This window comes from Ambystoma mexicanum, chromosome 8 (assembly GCF_040938575.1).
Source record: "Ambystoma mexicanum isolate Mex_15411 chromosome 8, UKY_AmexF1_1, whole genome shotgun sequence".
Lineage (NCBI taxonomy): Eukaryota > Metazoa > Chordata > Amphibia > Caudata > Ambystomatidae > Ambystoma > Ambystoma mexicanum.
This window is the reverse complement of record NC_090929.1, coordinates 1,377,154,186-1,377,173,483: the sequence shown is the minus strand read 5'-3', so window position 1 is coordinate 1,377,173,483 and position 19,298 is coordinate 1,377,154,186. Positions and strand designations below refer to the sequence as shown.

General features: G+C 43.3%; 1 protein-coding gene across 1 annotated transcript in view; it reads right to left on the bottom strand.

Moving 5' to 3' along the window:
* Window positions 1-19,298, bottom strand: part of LOC138473016 (disintegrin and metalloproteinase domain-containing protein 12-like) — a 2,040,250-nt gene that overhangs the window by 185,370 nt on the left and 1,835,582 nt on the right. The window contains exon 19 of the mRNA XM_069611491.1: window positions 8,515-8,685. Within this exon, the coding sequence (XP_069467592.1) occupies window positions 8,515-8,685 (171 nt within the window). The remainder of the gene's footprint in view (window positions 1-8,514; window positions 8,686-19,298) is intronic.

The following is a 19,298-nucleotide window of genomic DNA, read 5'->3' as shown; positions in this document are numbered from 1 at the left end:
GCAGGGCTGTGACCAAACACACCCTGTCGAGGTGGATCATTCTCTGGATATCGGAATCCTGAGAGAGATGTGTCTGAGCGTCTCAGGACTCGCTCGACCAGAGGGCTGGCTGTCACCTCTATGCTGCAGAAGGACGTCACTGTCTTGGACATTTACCAGGCGGTGACATGGGCCTTGCTGCAAACATTCACCAAGCATTATTTATTGGATTGCCAATCAAGGCAGGAAACTCACTTTCTGGCTCACGCGGTGTCCTCTCTCTTGCTTCCTACTCCAGGTCTACATACTGCTGTGGGGGGTATATCCTAGATGAAAAATCTGAGGGAGGTAGGAATTGATTAGAAGAACACATTACTCTCAGTAATGTTCTTTCTGAAGGATGTTCCTCCCACAGATTGCTTATTGCCCTCCCAACCTGCCCCTCTTGGTGGCTAGCTATTACACCGCATAGGCTCTGCGGTCCCTCAGCGACAGAGTGGCAGGGAAAAAGGCTTTTCTGAGGTCATGGGCGCAGTACCTCAATATATCCATCTAGAAATAATGATCAGAGCTAACACGGAGCCTCACTGAGCCTCTTGGCACCGAAAAAGTTTCTGAAAATCAGCTGCACCCAAATATCATAGAGGATGATTCAAGTAATTTGTACATCTGTGTGCATACTTCGAAGATAAATGCAGTTGATTTAGGTATCAAGCAGAAGTGGGCTTTGAACAATCTGGCAAATTGAAATGTTTAATTTGTCATTGATATAATTAGGTATCCATGCGGCTTAAGAAATATTCGCAAAACAGAAGGATCACTGAAAACCAAAATGATTGAACAGAAGAGCAACATTGATAAAATGCTTTGTGACAGCTCCTAAAGTTGAACGTTTTATGAAAAAGGGTAATTACCGAAAATACTTCTACTGTAGAGTGCTTCATCAGGACAATGGACTTAATCAGCCTAACAACAAAAGAAGACTGTTATAATTAGAACGGTATCCGGTCATTGCATCGACAACCAAAGCATTGACAGCCATACCATCTAAAACAAAGCATCTAAAAAAAGCATCTAATGCATTTTCTTAGATGGTAAAGGGCTTAGTTTAATAAAAATTGGTTTTAAAGATTTAAAAAAGGGTGGTTGTGGGGGACCCCCCATTAAAAGAAAAAAATGGAAATAAAATGCATTAGATGCTTTTTTTTAGATGCTTTTTTTTAGATGGTATGGCATTAGATGCTTTGGCTGTTGATGGAATGACTATAAACCATTACAACAAAGAATGATATACGGAATGTGATTAAGTCCCGTGTGTAAGCCTGGTGGGGTGAGCGAGGGGATATGGACACACAGGTGGAATGACGAGGATCTCCACTTAGTCTCTGTTGTAACGTCATGCCTCAGCATCGAGAGGGTGCAAGAGGTGAAAGATGTGTAGGTGAGATGATGTGCAGAGAGAGGATGTGTAGGTGAGATGATGTGCAGAGAGAGGATGTGTAGGTGAGATGATGTGCAGAGAGAGGATGTGTAGGTGAGATGATGTGCAGAGAGAGGATGTGTAGGTGAGATGATGTGCAGAGAGAGGATGTGTAGGTGAGATGATGTGCAGAGAGAGGATTTGTAGGTAAAATATAAGGCTTACTCTGGGCCCTGCTGTGTGCATAATATTATTTAGCAGTGCCTCTCCTTGCTATGAAACCCTAACATTTGGCGATGAAGGTGGGGAGCTTTGCTGAAGTGAAGCCACACTGAAAGCTCGCCGTACTGCTCAGGTGCAATTTTCACCCTGTCAGGTGAGCAAGGTGTGGGCGGCAGAATCGGCGGGAAGGGAATATTGTGCATGAAGCACAGGAATCAGGGGACGCAGGCAAGGCGTACTGCCACCAGGGGACACACAGAGGTGTACAGACCGACATGTCACGTATCTTTACAGTGACGCATGAGGAAAAACCTTATCCCACACTCCAGGTAAATGTGCCCTCTAGCAGGTGGACAGATTAAAGCGATGTAAACTGCTATGACAGATTAAGAGTGCTTGTGCGATACACATTTATGTCTACAATCCTTGGGGTGACATTTCCATAACATTACCCAAGCCCATATCAAGGCAAATAAGAGAAGGGGTGAGCATGAAGGAGGAGGATGACGCAGTTTCAGCAGCCACTTCCCCTTGGCCTCAGGAAAGGGCTGCAAGGCCTCGGGAATCTAGAGACATGAGAGCCACTGCAAGAATAAATAGAGTCCTGGCAAACAATGTTAGGAACTTGGAAGGATCCTAGATGAAAAATCATCCATTCTCAAATCAAGCAGCTTTTAACACATGCTATCCATTTCATATCGATGTGTTCATCTCTTGCAATCTGTGCATTAAATATTTACAATGGGATCTTAATATGCATACAAAACAGGCATTAAAATGTTACAACAGGTCAAATGAATTTCTGACATGAGTCCATGTTGAGGGAAACATTCTGCCTGCTTCCATCACATTCAGTAGACCCAAAAAATCTGACAGGTCGAATTGACTACTTTACTGGTAATTTGCCACTCTAAATGACATTTTTTAAATATTTTTCAGTTTGTAATGCGTCGGAGCCCACAGGCATCAGGGCGCAGAAAAGAGTGAGTGAAGAAAGTGGGTCCGAGTCACTATGGTTCTAATTATTAAAATAGGATCTTTTTCAAACCCTTTCTAAAATGCAAGAGGTTAGGGTCTGCACGTAAATCTTTAGGCAGATTGTTCCACGCTGGAGTAGCCTGAACAGGGAAAGATCTTCCCAACCCTCTAGACTGTTTGCTACTGAGAACCGCCATGCATAACCATCGCTGTATCTGGTAGCTCTCCTAGGAGTGTGGACTTTTATACGGGTTTTGAGATAAACTGGGGCTTGTCCATAGTGACATTTATGGACAGTGGTGAGTGCCCTAAAGCGGGTCCTGGCTTCCACTACGAGCGAATGCAGGCTTTGTCTGTGCACCGACACAGGCTCTTGTCTGCAAATTCTTTTCGCGTTGCGGACTGCATAATTTTGTAACACCTGTAATCATCCTAAGCCTCTCTTAATAGCGCCAATATGTAGCGCACTACAACAATCTATCCTAGGCATGATCAATGCTCTCACCAGGGTAGTGCAGTTGGCTTCCGATACATATGGTTTTACTAATCGCAGTATTCTGAGGTGATATTGGGTTTTATTAACCACATTTTGAATGTGGGGTTCTGAGCTTAATGACAGTTCAAAGATAACTCCCAATGTTTTAACCATGGCAACGACGTAAATGGAATGAGTTTCAATGGTCAAACCAGTGTAGCGATCCCCAAGTTTCCCTCGGGCCTGAGAAGAGCCAAAGACGGGCAGCTGTGTCTTGGCTGCATTCTGGCACATTCCGTTATTGGCCATCCAATTCTAAATTGAATTGTAAATCAGTGATACCCTATCAGCGTCTTGCTCGTAAACTCTACACAGCTCGATCACCAGCTGTGTGTCATCAGCATAGTTCATAAAGCTTACTCCCAATACATCCAATAGAACACATAGGGATGACAGAATATATTGAACAAGTATGGCGAGAGACATGCGCCCTGAGGCACATCGCACCTCAGAATTTTGGCATTCAAGCTTGCTCTACCCTAGACGACTCTGGACATCCTATTGTCCAAAAATGATTCAATCCAAGGGGCTGCTTCCCCCGACCACCCGCTGGTATTCTTCAACCTGTTTATGAGCATCACATGGTCCATCAGGTCGAAGGCTGCAGAGAGGTCAAGAAACATCAGCAGCCCCGCCTTACTTTTGTCCATGAGAAGTAGCATTTCTGCCTGCAGGTCCACCAAGGCACTTTCTGTGCCGTGATGAGCCCTGAAGCCAGATTGCTTAGGGTGCAATAACTCAGAGTGTTCCAAATGGGCCTGGACTTGTACAGTAGCTACTTTACCAATTACCTTCAATAAGAATGCTACATTGGAGATAGGTCTCAGATTGGAATAGTATTTGGGGTCCAACCCTGTTTTTTTATATCAGACGAGTCACAGCTTCCTTCTTCAAAGAATCAGGGACCTTGCTATCTCTAAAGGATGCGTTGGTGAGACAGACTAAAAATGGGGTGAAAAGCTTTTTTATTTGTGAGGATAGCTTTGGCGGGAGGGTTTCTCTGACACATGTGGATGGTTTCATAGATTTTAGGGATTTTATCAAGTCTCCTTCCTGAATAGCCTTGAAGATGAATTTAGATTCCCGCACCTGATTGGAATCAGTGGTCCGAGGTTTCTCTGGGATCATAGGGCATAGCTCCTGGTTTGTCCGACCTTTGTTTAAGGTGATATTGACAAGGGCTTTGGCAATTTTATCAGAAAATGCCCTCAGAATATCGTTACAATCAGAATTGAATGGTATAAAAGAGTGTGCTGTAACAGTGAGCTTTTCTAGCTCTCTGAAGATCTCAAAAGCTTATTTGAGTAATTCTCTGAGCTAGCAATTTGGCAGTCAAAATAGTTTTTCCGGCTAGCACAATTGTGGCATGATACAATTTCTCTAAGGATTTCAATATGTCTTTCTTCGTCTGTGTTTGGTCTTTTTCCCAAGCTCTTTCAGTCTTGCGTTTCTCTTTCTTCCGGTTAGTCAGGGCTGGAATATACCATTTTTGGTTATTACTTTTTTCTCTACAAGTTTTTACTTTAATGGGTGCCACCTGATTCAGTAAATCGGTTATTGCCATATCATTTTCAAGTATCAGGCAATCGGGAGAGTACAGCTCCGAAGTGGACTTCATAAGTCTAGTAAGGCATCCTGCTAGGTCTGCATGGACAATTTTGTTGTAATTCCAGCTACTGACTTTTCTCAGTGTGTTTTTCTTGTCAGCTACGTAAGAGGGGAGGGTCAGCTAAAATGAGACAAAAACATTATTGGACCAGATACATGGACTAATTCCGAAAGAATTTAAGTTAAAGTTTTTACTGGCAACCCAATCCAGGGTATTACCTAGATTGTGCGTTCAGTCTTTACTATGGACTTCAAAGCCTGCTCACCCAAGCCATTGGAGCCAGACAGGTGCCTTCTATACCCTGGGGGTTACCATACTATTTATTGAAATCTCCCAGTATAAGTGTGCCATTTTTATGTTTGTTGTGGGATGATAACATATCCAGAAGATCGTCAGTAAAGAATGGCATGTCATTGGGGGGAACAATAGACCAGGATGATGTTCATACAGTTAATTCGGGGTAGGGGTATTTTTGAGTAAAATGATTTCTCAATTATTGCAGCTGATCGGTGATCGACGGAAGTGTAAGTCATCACGAGCCAAAATAACAACTCCCCACACCTTTCCGGCATCTCTATTTTGGCCAATAAAAGTTTTACCTGGGGTGGAGGGTGGGGTGGGGTGGGGTGGCTAGATGTATATTAGGGCCACTGGAATCACGCGACCAAGTTTTGGTTAGGCACATTATATCATTCTACTGATATACTATATACTCCCCGACATTCAAAGCGTGCTTATCTGGGGATTTAGTGTTGAGTAATGAGATCTTGACAAGGTATTATGTGTAACTTTGTCGCTTTCCAGCGTTTTGTCTCTCGGACTAACAGGCTGCCCAGTAGATACCTTATGTGCAACATTCATGTCCGTGGATGTGTGTCGTGGATCAGGTGCATCGGCGTGGTGCTTGAGCATGCTGAAGTCTCTTTTTCTGCCTCAGCCGGGGGGGACACCACCCATGCCTCCAGTCCTTTGTCCATACCTTCCCAAAACAGGGGTCAGCACCAGGGCATCGGGTGCAGACTTGCGCAGACTTGCTGGTCTCTGATGCACCGGCGCTGACGCGCCTTAAAAAAGCCTAAATAGTGCTCGGACTATAATTCTCTTGGGAACTGTAATTCTCTTGGGAACTGTGGTCATTTAAATGGCAGTCAATTTGCCGAAAAGAGGTTAAAGAAGTGACGAGCGTGAGGGACAGCAAGGCTTTTATACCAGCAGACTTGCTGGTCCCTGATGCACCGGCGCAGGGTGGAAGAAGGTTCTCCTAAAATTTTGAGATGTCCTGAAACCAGCAGAAGTCCTGAGACCAGCCTCTTCTTCCAACCGGAGTACTACCAAGAAAACAGTCAATCAAACTTGTCATATTCTATGGGTCCAAAATGCATTATAATACTGTATCTCACCTGGGGCATTTCCCCAAGCATAACCCTGGGTTCCCCTACCCAGGTGATCTTCCCTCGCCAGAGCACCAGCCCGCCCCTGGCCACCTGAATAAGGGATTCCCGAGCTTTATCAAGGAGAATACCCTCAGGTTTCTCACAGGTGGCAGTGGAAAAAGCCAGAGCAGGAAGGAAGTGGTGATTCAGATCAGCAAGAAGGTGGAGGCTCAGAGGGAGAAGGATGGCAAACAGGAGGGGAGGAGCATAGGAGGAGACAGAGGGAAGATAGTGTGAGGATGAGATTAAAATGAACTGTGGAGGGAGGTACAGAATAAGGGGCAGGACGAGGAAGTGAAGAGTGAGACTAAGTGTGGAGGGGAGACAAAGAAGTCTAGAAGAAGTTAAGGAGGGCGAGACAGGAGTAACACCACAGGAGGAAAAAAGTGTGGAAGCAGAAGGACGAGAAAAAAAAGAGAAGATGATGAGATTGGAAAGGCAAGTGTAGAGAACCATTGTTAGAGGAAAAGGAGGGAAAGCACAGATTGAGAACAAGAGTGGAGAGGGTCAAAGAAGAGTAGAAGCAGTAGAGGATGGTGAGTACATCAGGAAAAGAGGTGGTTGAGAGACAGGTTTGTGAGTGGAAAGATTAGAAGAGAAAGAGAAAGAAATGGTGAGAGTGGAACAGGAGCAACTGGAGATGAGGAAAGAGGTTGAGAAAGAAAATGAGGGTGTATAAGAGGGCTTGAAACCAAGATTGAAGGTAAGGAGGGCCCAATCATTATGGAGCATCAAGGAGGAAGTGCAAGAAGGCATAACATAGGAGGAAAGAGGAGAGAGTAGGAGGGTGCTCAGCTAAGCACAGTTCCGTGTTTGTGGACCCTGGTGGTTGACTTGCACAAGTATAATGAGGTTCAGCATTCAATGCTGAGTTAGGGTGACAGTGGATGGAAGTTGAGCAGGAAGAAGGTGGCAATTTGAAGTGGCAAAGTGGTGGTGGCAGATAGGTTAAGGAGGGCAAGCTGGAGAGGAGAAGCAGTGATGGAGTAGTATTATAAAGAAAGAGACGGGATAGACGAGAGGGAGTACACATATCAGATTTGAAGGTCCTGGGGAGGGGGAGGGACAAGAGAGTGAGGAGGAGAAGGGAGAGAGAAGAGCAAGATTAATGTGGAAGAAGTGATAGAAAGGGGGCTAGAAGGAGTGAAGGAAGGGGAGAGCAAGAAAGAAGTAATATCGGAAAAGGATGAGGTTGAGAAAGAAGTGTGGGAGCAGGAGAAGAGCACGAGTAGAGAAGTAGAGATAGAGATAGAGAGAGAGAGAGAGAGAGAGAGAGAGAGAGAGGGGAGCAAAAACAACTGGAGAAGAAAAAGGAGGAAGGGGAAGAAGGGCTGGAAGCCAAGAGTTGAGTTGAAAAGGGCCTGATAATTGCATATTTGAGGTAGAAGAAGGAAAAACAGTGGAGGTGATAGGATAGCAAGGGAGGCCAGGGGTCAAAGGTGACATCCAGCCCAAGAGGTACACCATGAACAGGGCATCTCCCACCTTAGTGCTGGTGGAGACTGTGTTAAGATTTGACAACAGACGTTTGGGGCCTGTGTCATCCCATTAAAAATCTCTGAGAGGTCTGGAGAAGCATCACCCAAGCTTGAAACTTCAGCTGGTGAACTAGGGGCAGCTTGAGCCCTGTCATATGAAATTGGTCACCACGTAGAACAATATGCCAATTGGACAATTAACACCATAAAGACAGTGATATTAAGCAGGGTCCCGCTGGAATGTGCAGTGCAAAACGGGGAGCCCATGGGGATGGCCCCACATGCTCACACCATAGTGAGCCTGAGGGGGTCCCACAGGAGCTCAATATGTTTTTGTTTAGTGCATGCCCTCTCCATATTTTCTGTCAGAATTTCCCTTTAATTTCCATTGGCTATTGTATTCCCATCTTCCTTTTCCTTTGTCTGTTGCACCACTTATCACTTAGGATTTCTGTCTGTTTTGGGTATATCTTGTTGATGGTTTACCCACCACCTCATTCTTTTCAAGACAGGCACATATTACTGGTCTGACATCTATCTAGACTGATATAGGGCTGGGTCATAGAAAGAGCAACTGCCTCACCTGTTCCTTAATTTTTATGATGCATTGGTGATCGTCTCTTGCCCCATTATAACAACAGTAACTAAATAAATAAATATACAAATCATGTGCTTTCTGGTAGAGCAGGGGCTGTTCATGGGGATTTCCTTCATAGAGTACAAGTCCTGCTAGCCAGGAAATCCATTTGAAGAGTACATTGGAAAATGTGAATAATGATGGAGTCCATCTTCAGAGCTCGTTAACGATAGGGACCACTCGTTTACAAAGATGCTAAGCAGAGAGTTCCGACTTGATTTACCTGGCTTTTCCTAAAAGATGGGTTAGAAGGCAGGGACCTCGCAGGTGCAGGTTTCTGAAACACAACTGGCTCTAAGGCGTATTGTGGCACAAGTGATTGTGGTATGTCAATGATCCGTATTGGGTGACTAATTTCAGTGCGCTGGTAGGGTGGTAATCTTGTCTCACCAACCTGTAAAGGAAGAAAATAAAAAGAGGCAATCAAATATTGTTCTCAACACTACTATTCTGAACCATGGAATACATTACAATCTAAAGCTTATTTAACAATCATTCAACAAAACCAACAGTTTAGGCTTTAATGTAGGCATTGAATGGGGATTTGATAGGCTGTTCCATCCTCTGCACTGGGACGGACACCATGTGATATCTCTTTCTACCTTATGGCCAGGCAGTAACACCATTTGCCAAGCTCTGCAATGATATGCCCAGGTAGTCACATCATTTGGCAAAGTTGTGTTATTGCTGTCATATGCCAGGCACTGCCATCATATGATCGGGTACCAACATAATTGGTGGGTTATGCTATTGAACGTTTTGTACTCACATCATTGTAATTAGACTGGCCAAGGACGTGTTCATGGTGCTGTATAAGGACTCTATCACCATTTCATACAAGGTTGACCTTCGGTTTATTATTAATAGGTTCGCTAAGTTCAACACTACACGCTATTTAAAATCTGCACAGGGGTTGCCAAGTTAAACTTGGGCCCAGAGCTTCCAATATTGCAGCACTAACTACATTATCGGGAATTTGCCACCACAGCTGGCCATCTGATCTTAAGGCATGAGCGTTTCCCTCTGAACAACTTCCATACTAGCTTAATGGAAAGTCTATAAATGCCCGGGCTATCCTTAGAACGTGAGTGGATATAGTCTTCCTTAACCCCAGCATTGTTACTCTAGAAGCAACTTTGGTCTCATTCGAACACTGCATACACATAAAAAGCAACCATCGAGCCATGCGCACCTGTCAATTATGAGTTTATTAATACAATAACCGTTATTCTGTGGCAGTGAGCACACTTTTTTATTGGACCAGTGTAAATGTACAGCTCGTGAATACATACATCAGCGTTGAGCTTCACTACCTTTCTACAACCTTTAAAGCACTCTGGTACTTGGATGTGACCACTTGTCTCTGCCTTCTGTGTGGAAGTCCCATGCTTGAGGTCGGGAAATAAATGAGCAAGAGCCTGGGAACTCGGGGTGATACAAATTCCAGAGGTAATATTTGAAGCACCCCCAGGGTCTCCCCTCATTCCCAAGGAAGAAGGGAAGATGTATAATGTTTGCAAGTAGGTTCTGGGCATGTACCAACTTCGTTTACAGTCAGAGCTTACGAATAGTAAACAGAAACCACAACCTGTGCCAACCTAGTAGAGGTGGCTCTGACGCCACAGTGGGAGTCAAGGCGTAATCAGTTGTCTCAGTAGGCCAAATGGCATGGACAATTAACATGCTTGGATGATATAAGCCGATCAATTCACTTAAAGAATATACACCGAGTAATAGGATTTTGTCTTTTTGAAAAACAAATCATTAATATCATGTGAGTTCTAATGGTTGTTTCTACATATTTACATTGTTAGATCCAATTATATAGACAAGCATTGGCAATGCCAATAGTTTTGGTGTTTAATGTTCTTTGCATTATTTATTTATAGGCACAAAGGTGTAAAAAGTGAGTGCAAAGTTTGAAAGGAGAGTGTGATAAGGGGTGCAAATGTGCAATAGAAGGAGAAGGGTCACCTCGATTATCAGACATTTTTATACATCCCCAAATGAGATACAGCCTGTATAAGAACTTGATCACCACTCTAGAGGACCCTTCCCCAGGGATTCACCAGCATACCACCCTTTCAATACGAGGAGCAGCATGGCTCCCTGCGTTGCTGCTGACGTCTGTGTGCATTCCTGGTTTTAATCTTGTTGGGGCTCCCGAAGCCTGTCACCTCATAATGAGTACTGTCGGGATGGGTGGCAATACTACCTTTTAATAGAACCACAGTCCGTCTGGGCAGCAAGCATGATGAATAAAAAAGAGCAAAGTTACAATTCTGGGATGCACTGACTGCATTGCATTAAGTGTTCACTGCCTTCCTAACGTGCGGCTTTTGTGCATTGCAATGGAGAATTTAGTTTTGTTGTAACGTGGTAACTTGAATTGCACAGTCGCACTTTCGATGAGAAGTACACGAGTATTAAGCAATCTTGAACGGATGGTACGCTTCTTAAGCAAATGCATAGGTTTGCTGTTTTAACGCTTCCAGGGTGTCAGATGTCATATATTGGGATGAGACCTAATGACAAAGTTAAACATGACAATCTCGATCACGGAGAAGAGCATAGTATGTTTGAATCCAGGAATGCATTATTTGAACGTATGCAAAATGATTAGAGCATATGCAGGACAATCAGCTATGAGAGCTGTTCCATTGGAACCAGAAATATTTGCATATGGAGTATGCATACTAATGGCAGGGCTACCGGGCCTTGCAGATAAAACCATGAGAACCCCAGATTAGTTTTTATTTAGGCCAAGAATACCTATGCATGAGGAAAAGGGACAAGTATTTCCCTTGGCAATACACACAGCCATAGTGGGAGGGAAAATGGCTTTGATCGATGCTCATGATGATGAAGGCAGACAATGGTGCACAGTAATCGCCATTGAGGAAAGGTACAGATTGACTGATGTCACTAATGACGTAAATCTCGTTTACTGGGTAAGAATGATCGAAAGAGAGGTGCGCGAGAGAATGATGCTGGCACAAAAACGTCCTGAATATTTTGATGATGACATGGCCCAGGTGCCTGTCTCAGTGTGGACCACAGGCCCTTATGATGTAGGCTTGTTGAAAGGAGTGGGAGATGTAAGGATTAAATTGAAACCAGGAGCAATTTTACCAAAGACACGAAAATATCCCATGTCTAGAGAAGCACATGAAGGGATTTTCAAGACAATTTCTGCTATTATGGAGCAGGGCATCTTAGTGATGTCAGAGTCGTCATGCAATACTGCGGTGTAACCTATCAAAAAATCAAAGGGAGGGTCTTGGTATTTAATCCAGGAACTCAAATGGTCAACTGAAGCAACGGATCCAAATGAAGACGACTATGTCCAAGACATAAAGACAAGACACAATGAAAAAACAAAGCACATTGTGATCAGATTTGTTAAAGGAGCAGAAATCAGAATAGAAGCAAATCAAAAGCTGAATGTTCAATGAAAAACTCCAGAAGAAGCTCGAAGATGGAAGAACAGAGGCCAAATGCAAATTTGGGGAACAGTGCTTTCACCAGACAACTGGGAAAAAGGAGTAGTGATCTGCAGAGCACGGCAATCCCGTATGAACACAGGCTCTTCAGCCTAACCTCATCAGTGATCACAACAATTTTTATGCCAAGAGTTCATGTTGGAGCAAAAACGAAATGGTTGCAGATAACCAGATGGGAGTTACTGCAGAACATCAACATGACCATAAAAGGATTCAATGCAATCAATGCAATTCAATGCAATCAGAGAAGAACTGAGGGCAATTCGACTAATGACTCTACAGAACAGATACGTCCTTGACATGATCACAGTTATGGATGGAGGTGTTTGTGCAAAAATCGGAGAATCGTGTTGCAATTTGAAAATTGAACCTTAACAGAGGCCATAGGTATGGTGTCGAAACTACAGAATCTAATTATCGACGAAATTGACGAAGTTGATGTTGACAGCTGGTTTGGATCACTATTTTCATGGGTTATACAATGGATGGCAGATGCATTCGAACTCCTAGGAGCCCTGCTAGTGATGATATTTGTCAGATTCTGTGATATCAAGATAATAATTTCCCAGTGCCAGAAAACTGCGAAAAAAGCCATAGGGATGATGATCATGATTGATGTCGAACCAGGATGGAAGCCCAAGGATCTGACTGATGAAGAAATAAGAGACTTTGTGAAATCCGCATCTATGCACCAGAAGGAACAAAATTCAAATATCCAAGGAAACATAGAAATTATGTGGGAAAATGGATCTATTGTAGTCCAAGTGGACAATGTCAACTTATGACATGGAACAAAGATGAGCACGTGAGGACAGCAGGATTCTTGAGGGAGTCATAAAGATATGGACCCAAAGAAATATTTCTTCAAACCTCTATGTATGGATCCAGAGGACGAAGTAAAAGTGGATCCAGAGGATGCAGAAAAGGTGGATACCAAGGACGAAGTGAAAGTGGTTGATGAATTGCCCAGAGGGGGGAGTGTAGAGGAGGTACCAAGCATGATTTGCACTGCAACCACCCATTTTGAAGTACCAGGAACGTTCACGCCGAAATATGTGACGTATGATGAGCAAATAAACCAACAGAGAGCCGTAGTGGGGCTCTGTCCAGCACCTATCAGACTGACAGCACCTATTGAAGTACCGACACCTAAGAAAACTTGGACAGTGAGGTACCCATTGAGAAAACCATTTCTACAAATGAGACAGAATGGTGATTGTCAAAATGCAATACCTGAAGAAGCCAAGAAGATACTAAAAGAAGACGAATGGTGACATCACAAGAACAATTAATGAGGAGAAGAACAGAGTATCCTATTCTGAAAGGTCAAGATAAGCCGCAGATGGCTGGTAGTAATAAATCAAATGTATGAAATTGCATGGAGAATAAAATGATTTCACGGTGTCAAAATCACGTGACCAAGCAGGCAGAAGGGATGAAACTTTCACACATACGCATGGACTCATGCCATGCCCAGCTTTCTTAACTTTCCCAGACCAAGAAGCAGACTCAAAGCCAAAATACAAAGAAATAATTGACACATGATGTGATGACTGATTGTTGAAATAATTGGAGGGAGGCTGGGGTTGTAGATTAACTCCCTGCACTTGACCAGCTATTCTCCATGCTGCTAAGCAAGTGGAAAAGTATGAGGGGGGTTGATGCCAACCCAATCATAGTGGACCAAATAATCTAGGGTCCTATAGTTAGTAGAACCAATGAGACGCCGTACTTTTAGTGACGTCTACATTAGCCATTTTGAAGGAAGGGCTTAGATGCCTCACTTGGCATTGTTTATCCAATCCCTTCACTTTGTTACCATATACAGATGTAGTACCTATATTAAAGTTACCTTCCTAGAACCAATCAAGTTGCTTGCTAAGTTTGGAGATATTACACATCAGTGATGATGAGTTTTTGCAATAAATGTGGTGTTTTTTCTGGAATTAAGTGGAGTTGAAGCGAGAAGGAAGATCGAGCGATTGCTGATATTCATAAACTCCCCATGTTTTGTACTTGTCATTAAACAGACTCCCTTTGCCAAACTATCGAGTTGTCATTATTGATTTGATGCAAGAGTATTAATCTGCATCCCCATCCATCTCGAGGGTGCTGCTACTCATCTTAAAGTGCTGTGTGGGAAACCCCCAGTCCTATGGGCTGGCTGGGGTCCCTACTGCACAAGGAGGAGAGAAGGAGAAAAGCATTCTTCACCCATGATTCCAAAAAATACCATTGCAGGAGAAGGTTTTTAGCTCAAATGTTCATATTTTCTCTTGTTCTAGATAAGCTTTCCGTCCTATCCACTGCCTCCCATAATAGACACAACCTTGCTTAAGCAATTATATTCTCTCTTCTACAATACCATCATGTTTTTCTCAATGTGTTAGTTCTGTACTCCCTATCCTATTCCTGCTTCTCCCCTCCCCATATGTTACTTTGTTTCCTTCACACACTATGGCCTTGTTACTCCTGGAGGGCCACAATAAACAATTTTCTACCAAACACTGTAAGACCACTTTGATGGTGGTTGGTGTAGTGTAAAAACGTTACAACATAACACACCTCTGGATGTGGTATCATTAACAGCTGCCTGAGAACAGAGATGGAAGGGCCTCTTTCTGAAACACCTTTTGAATCCCAAACGTGTAAATCATTTATTTATTTTTTCTGTTATCGAATTCAATTTTTGAAAACACCTGTAGACCCCTGCAGTACAAGGGGCACAGTTACAATCAATGGACTATCAGTGGGTGTAAAATGGCAAGATTTTAAAAGCGACCTTCCATAATTATACTCATCAAACATTTGACATATGATAGTAGTAGCTTCTGTTGGTAGAAGGCAGCATGCAGATTAACATAGAGATTGTTCCTCTTAGTTGCATTGTCTAACCATGGGAACTTTTCCCGTGTTGGGTGTATGGCCCATGTCATTTAGCTATCCCAGTACATTAAACCAATTGATCTTAGATTGCACGGCTTGTGCAGCTGGAAGACTAAAGCAAATATGTGATACATATGTTCGAGGTTAAAGTCACCAAGAGTGATCTGGTTTGGCTTGAAGAAACATTAATTCCAGACATCACAGTCCTGATTACTAAAAATATGTCTATATATTTCATCCATCGGCATGGGATGTGGCCTTTTCTGAGATGTCTAAACTACTTACTACAAGATAAAGATGGGTTTGAAGAACACCACTGTTAGGCATTTTCTTCCCCAGGTGATTTAGTTAGCAGGCATGCATTGTGTGTAGCAATCAATTAAATACAGATGTAAGACACACCTCTAAGCTTAGGAGTAGGACACATTACCCTTATGCAAAATATAGATTTTGGCATAGGTGAAGAACATATCAGGAGATTAAGATTGAGAAACAAGTATCACCCAACATTATATTGATCTATAGCTTCTAATGTGATGAAGAGCAGAAACAAGGGGGCCGAGGATAATCTTGTTTGTAATTTCATAGGTCAGGATTCTTATCCAATCTCTAATACGAACACATTCCAATCCGGAAGCTGTAAGAAAGATAGGCTTGCTCAACGTCCAGTGCATCTGTAATCTAATTTGGCTTCACCCATCAGTTGGAGCATCTCTGTTGCGGGATGCAATCCATCGTCTTTGGTATGTCTGACTAAAGATGAAGCCTTTGGTTGACAGTCCAGCAGGACAGCTAATGGTTAATGACCAGTTTTAGAATAGATTAAAAACATATGTATTAAAAATAGAAACAATTATGACCTTTCTAAGATTCACTGGTAACATCTTTTTTGTAGACTGATCATCAATAAATCTATCAGTATTATGTTGATACATATTGAGCTGCGCAGTCAATCCCTTTCTTAGCCCAGGAGTGGGTCCAGTAATGCAATGACATTAAATATGAAATTGCTGGAACCTTCCCCTCCTCAGTGTCTTTTCAAACGCAATATATGTTAATTTACCTGTAAAGTCACTATGTGTGGCCCTCATCACAAATTAGGTGGTGTGGGTAAAATGCAGCGGTATTACTGTATACTGCTGCATTACCGAACCACCCAATTATTACGATGGCTGAAATTTGGTGGATTGATCTCCAGCTAGGAGCTGGAGGTAAATCCAATAGCTTTCAGACGAATTTCTATTGGAATTACAGCAGTTGTTTTACTGCCATGGTAATTCCACCAAAAATCCCCCATGGAGTCCGATGGACTCAAATGAATGGGCACTAACATCACCTACTGCCACTTGTAATCGGGCGGTAATGGTAATACACTTTGCAAACTTACTGCAGAGATACCACCAGGCTTCTAATGAGGCCCACTGTCTGGCATTCATGAGCGGTATAATTTGCTTAATATAGTGTGACCTATGGATTAACCAATCCAATATAAAACCAACGTACACCTTTCTGTTATCCTCTATGATCCACTGGGCATGTAAGAACAAGAGCCCCAGCAGACAGCTCTACCTCAACATTGGCTAAAAATGAATGCTTTAGACAGACATGCATATACTAATGTACTGTATATACTCACCTTTCTGACTGATATCCTGTTATTAAAGTTGTGTTGGAAGGAATCTATAAGGGGGTGGTGCAAAAGGAAACTGTTACTATTATAGGTCCATCTATTCATGTACCTCTACTAGGATATTGCACTTTGTGTTATGAGGTGCTCATCAATGTGAGTACACGTCATTCATGTTTAGGCACAGTTGACTGCTGCTTCCCTGGCTCTCATGGACAAATTATCTCCTGGCTGCTGTCAGGATACCTTACATTTTATGTATGGGATTCATAAAGCGCAAGCACAGCTGGGAAGCAACAGAGTGCAGAACATGGAGGACAAACCCAGGGTGCATACAGGTGGGGTTCGAGGGTTGCATAAACAGCTGGAAAGGGTAAGAGGTGTAGGAGAGGGGCGTGCCCCTTGACAGCCATCAACTCCCAATGTTCATGCTACAGGCCAATGTAACATGGCTAGAGTACAGCTGTATTGGCAGAATTTCTGGAAATGTAGCATGAACTACCTTGCAAGACGGAGGTTCGGTGGTACTTGGCTCCATGCGCCACCTGTGGTGGAAGGACATTCTTTTCTCCAGTTGTAATGAGCTGCAACTATAAAGACAAAGTGACCTCCAATAGCACCACAGATCCTCAGTTTGATCAGGCTATGAGTTGACCAGAGGATGAGAAGGAGAATGAGCCTCGGAGTCCGAGACTAAAACATAAATGACATTTGGAAAATATTTCAAAAGAAGCTTCAGAAAAACAGAGGTATCAGTGGGAGTAACTGGCGGCAGTGGAAGGCCTGCGTGCACCAACATATTTCAATTGGGAGACTGTCACACTTGGGTATCGTCAGAGTGCCAACAGAAGGGTCATTAGGAGTTTGGTGGTATTGTGGTGTTAAATCTGCTGGAATACCACCCAATGGAATTACTGTTACCAACACTTGGTCTGGCGGTATTACCACCGGATTACAAGTGGATGTGGAAGCCTCCATTTTTCTTAGTCCATAGGACTCAATGGGTCTTTTTCGGCAGAATTACTGCAGCAGTAATTCCACTGAAAATAGGCGAAAACAGCTGAAGGCGAATCCACCAACTTTCCACCCCAAATCATAGTTGGGATGTGCGGTAATGTAGGAGTATATAGTAATACCGCCATATTTACCATGCAAGTTCTTAATCACCTCAAGTTCGAACCGTGTTATTCTGTTGAATCTACACAATGTAATACTGGGTGGAGTAGCATGTCTGTTTTTACTGACCATCAAATACCTATCACAGTTAGCTGCCATGAAGAGTTTGTGTGCAACACTACCTTACTGTCCTCTTTGCTCTGCTCAGCAGTTAAATCCAACCAAAATGATCAGGCTTCATTGTATCAAGATTGTGGCCCCATTTGAAATTTGTTCTGATCATTTTTTTTTTTACTCTATTTATTAGACAGTCACACAGTTGACATGTCACAGGGCCCGATAAATACATATACAACCATGAAAACAGTATTGTGGGTTCAAAGAGCAACTTATACAAAACATTACTGCATGCTGCATCTGATAGTTCATACAACAACCGGGGCACCTTTATCACCCTCGTCCTTCCCCGATGAGGTATCAGAATCAGCCCTTGCTAGAAATTGCCTGAGCAGGTCCCAGATGTCCTTAGGTCGGCTCCTGAACCATCCGTACATAGTTCTCCTCTCGTTCATTAACACCAATCAAAGACTGTAGCCATTCAGCACTACTAGGGGAATGTCTCGGCTTCCAGTACTTCCGTATGCATCTTTTAGCCACTACACTGGCCACAATAAACAGGCGTCTAGCAGTTTGAGGCATTTTCCCTATGTCCCCCAGTAGGTACTTAATCGGTGAAAGGATTGGAGAAATATGCTAAATGGAAACATTTTGTCTTTGCAACATCTCTCCAAAGCTCCTGAACAGGAGGGCAGGCACAGTACATATCAAATGAGTCTGCTTGCCCTTGACCACATTTGACACAACTGGCGCAGGCATGAGGGAAAAAATCTGGCCAGTTTATGCAGCATATAATGTAGGTAGTTTAAAGGTTTAAATTGTATCAGCTGGAGGCCAGCATTCAATGAGACAGTTCTAGTCAGTTGGTAGCATCTTCGCCATTGTTCATCTCCCAGTTTACCACCCAAATCCCTTCCCCATACCACACTCATTCCATTGTTAGTGCGAATATGTGCTTGTAGTATTTAGTATAGTGTAGACAACGCATGTTGAGCCATATCTGCTACAACCATTGAGCAGATACATTTGTTTGTCTCTGACTCTGAAGGGAAGGAAGGCCATATCTGCCGGAATGCAGCCTGCATGCGGTAGTATTGCACCAGTAGGAGAGGGCCACCTCCCAATCGGCGAGAGAAATCATCTAGCGGCGCACAGTTCCCCTCTGGAAACATATCCCCCAGTGTCATTTGCCCATCAGGGTCCCAGGCCTTTTTAAGATCCCTGTCCGATGGAGGTGCTAGCCCCCGGAAGTCCCAAAGCAAGATCGCATTATGATAAGGAGTTTGAATCTGCAGTTTCCGAAAGATCCCTGACCAAGCATTGACCGTGGTTCTGATATGGTCATAGGTGCAAGAATCTATATATCTATCACAAAACAATACCGAATGGAGGTCAGAGGGGGACGCTCTGTATCGGGCTAACGATAAACGTACCACATCCATGTCTGTTATAGCAGTATTTGGCAAAATGGGTCTGAGACTCCAGGGAATAAAGTTCAAAGTCGGGAGGCGCAAAGTCCCCATGCTCATAAGGCTCAGTCATCTTGTCCCAGGTTATTTGGTCCCCCTACCCAGACAAATCTAGTGACCAACGTCTTAAATTTAGTGAAGAAAGCACTGCCCGGCCAAAGAGGAACATTGCAAAAGTAATAAAGCAACTTGGGAAGGACAACCATCTTGAGCAATGAGACCTGCCTATACAGATATCAGAATGCCAGCCCACACTGTCAACTTCGCTCCCTGTTGTTGCAAGTATAGT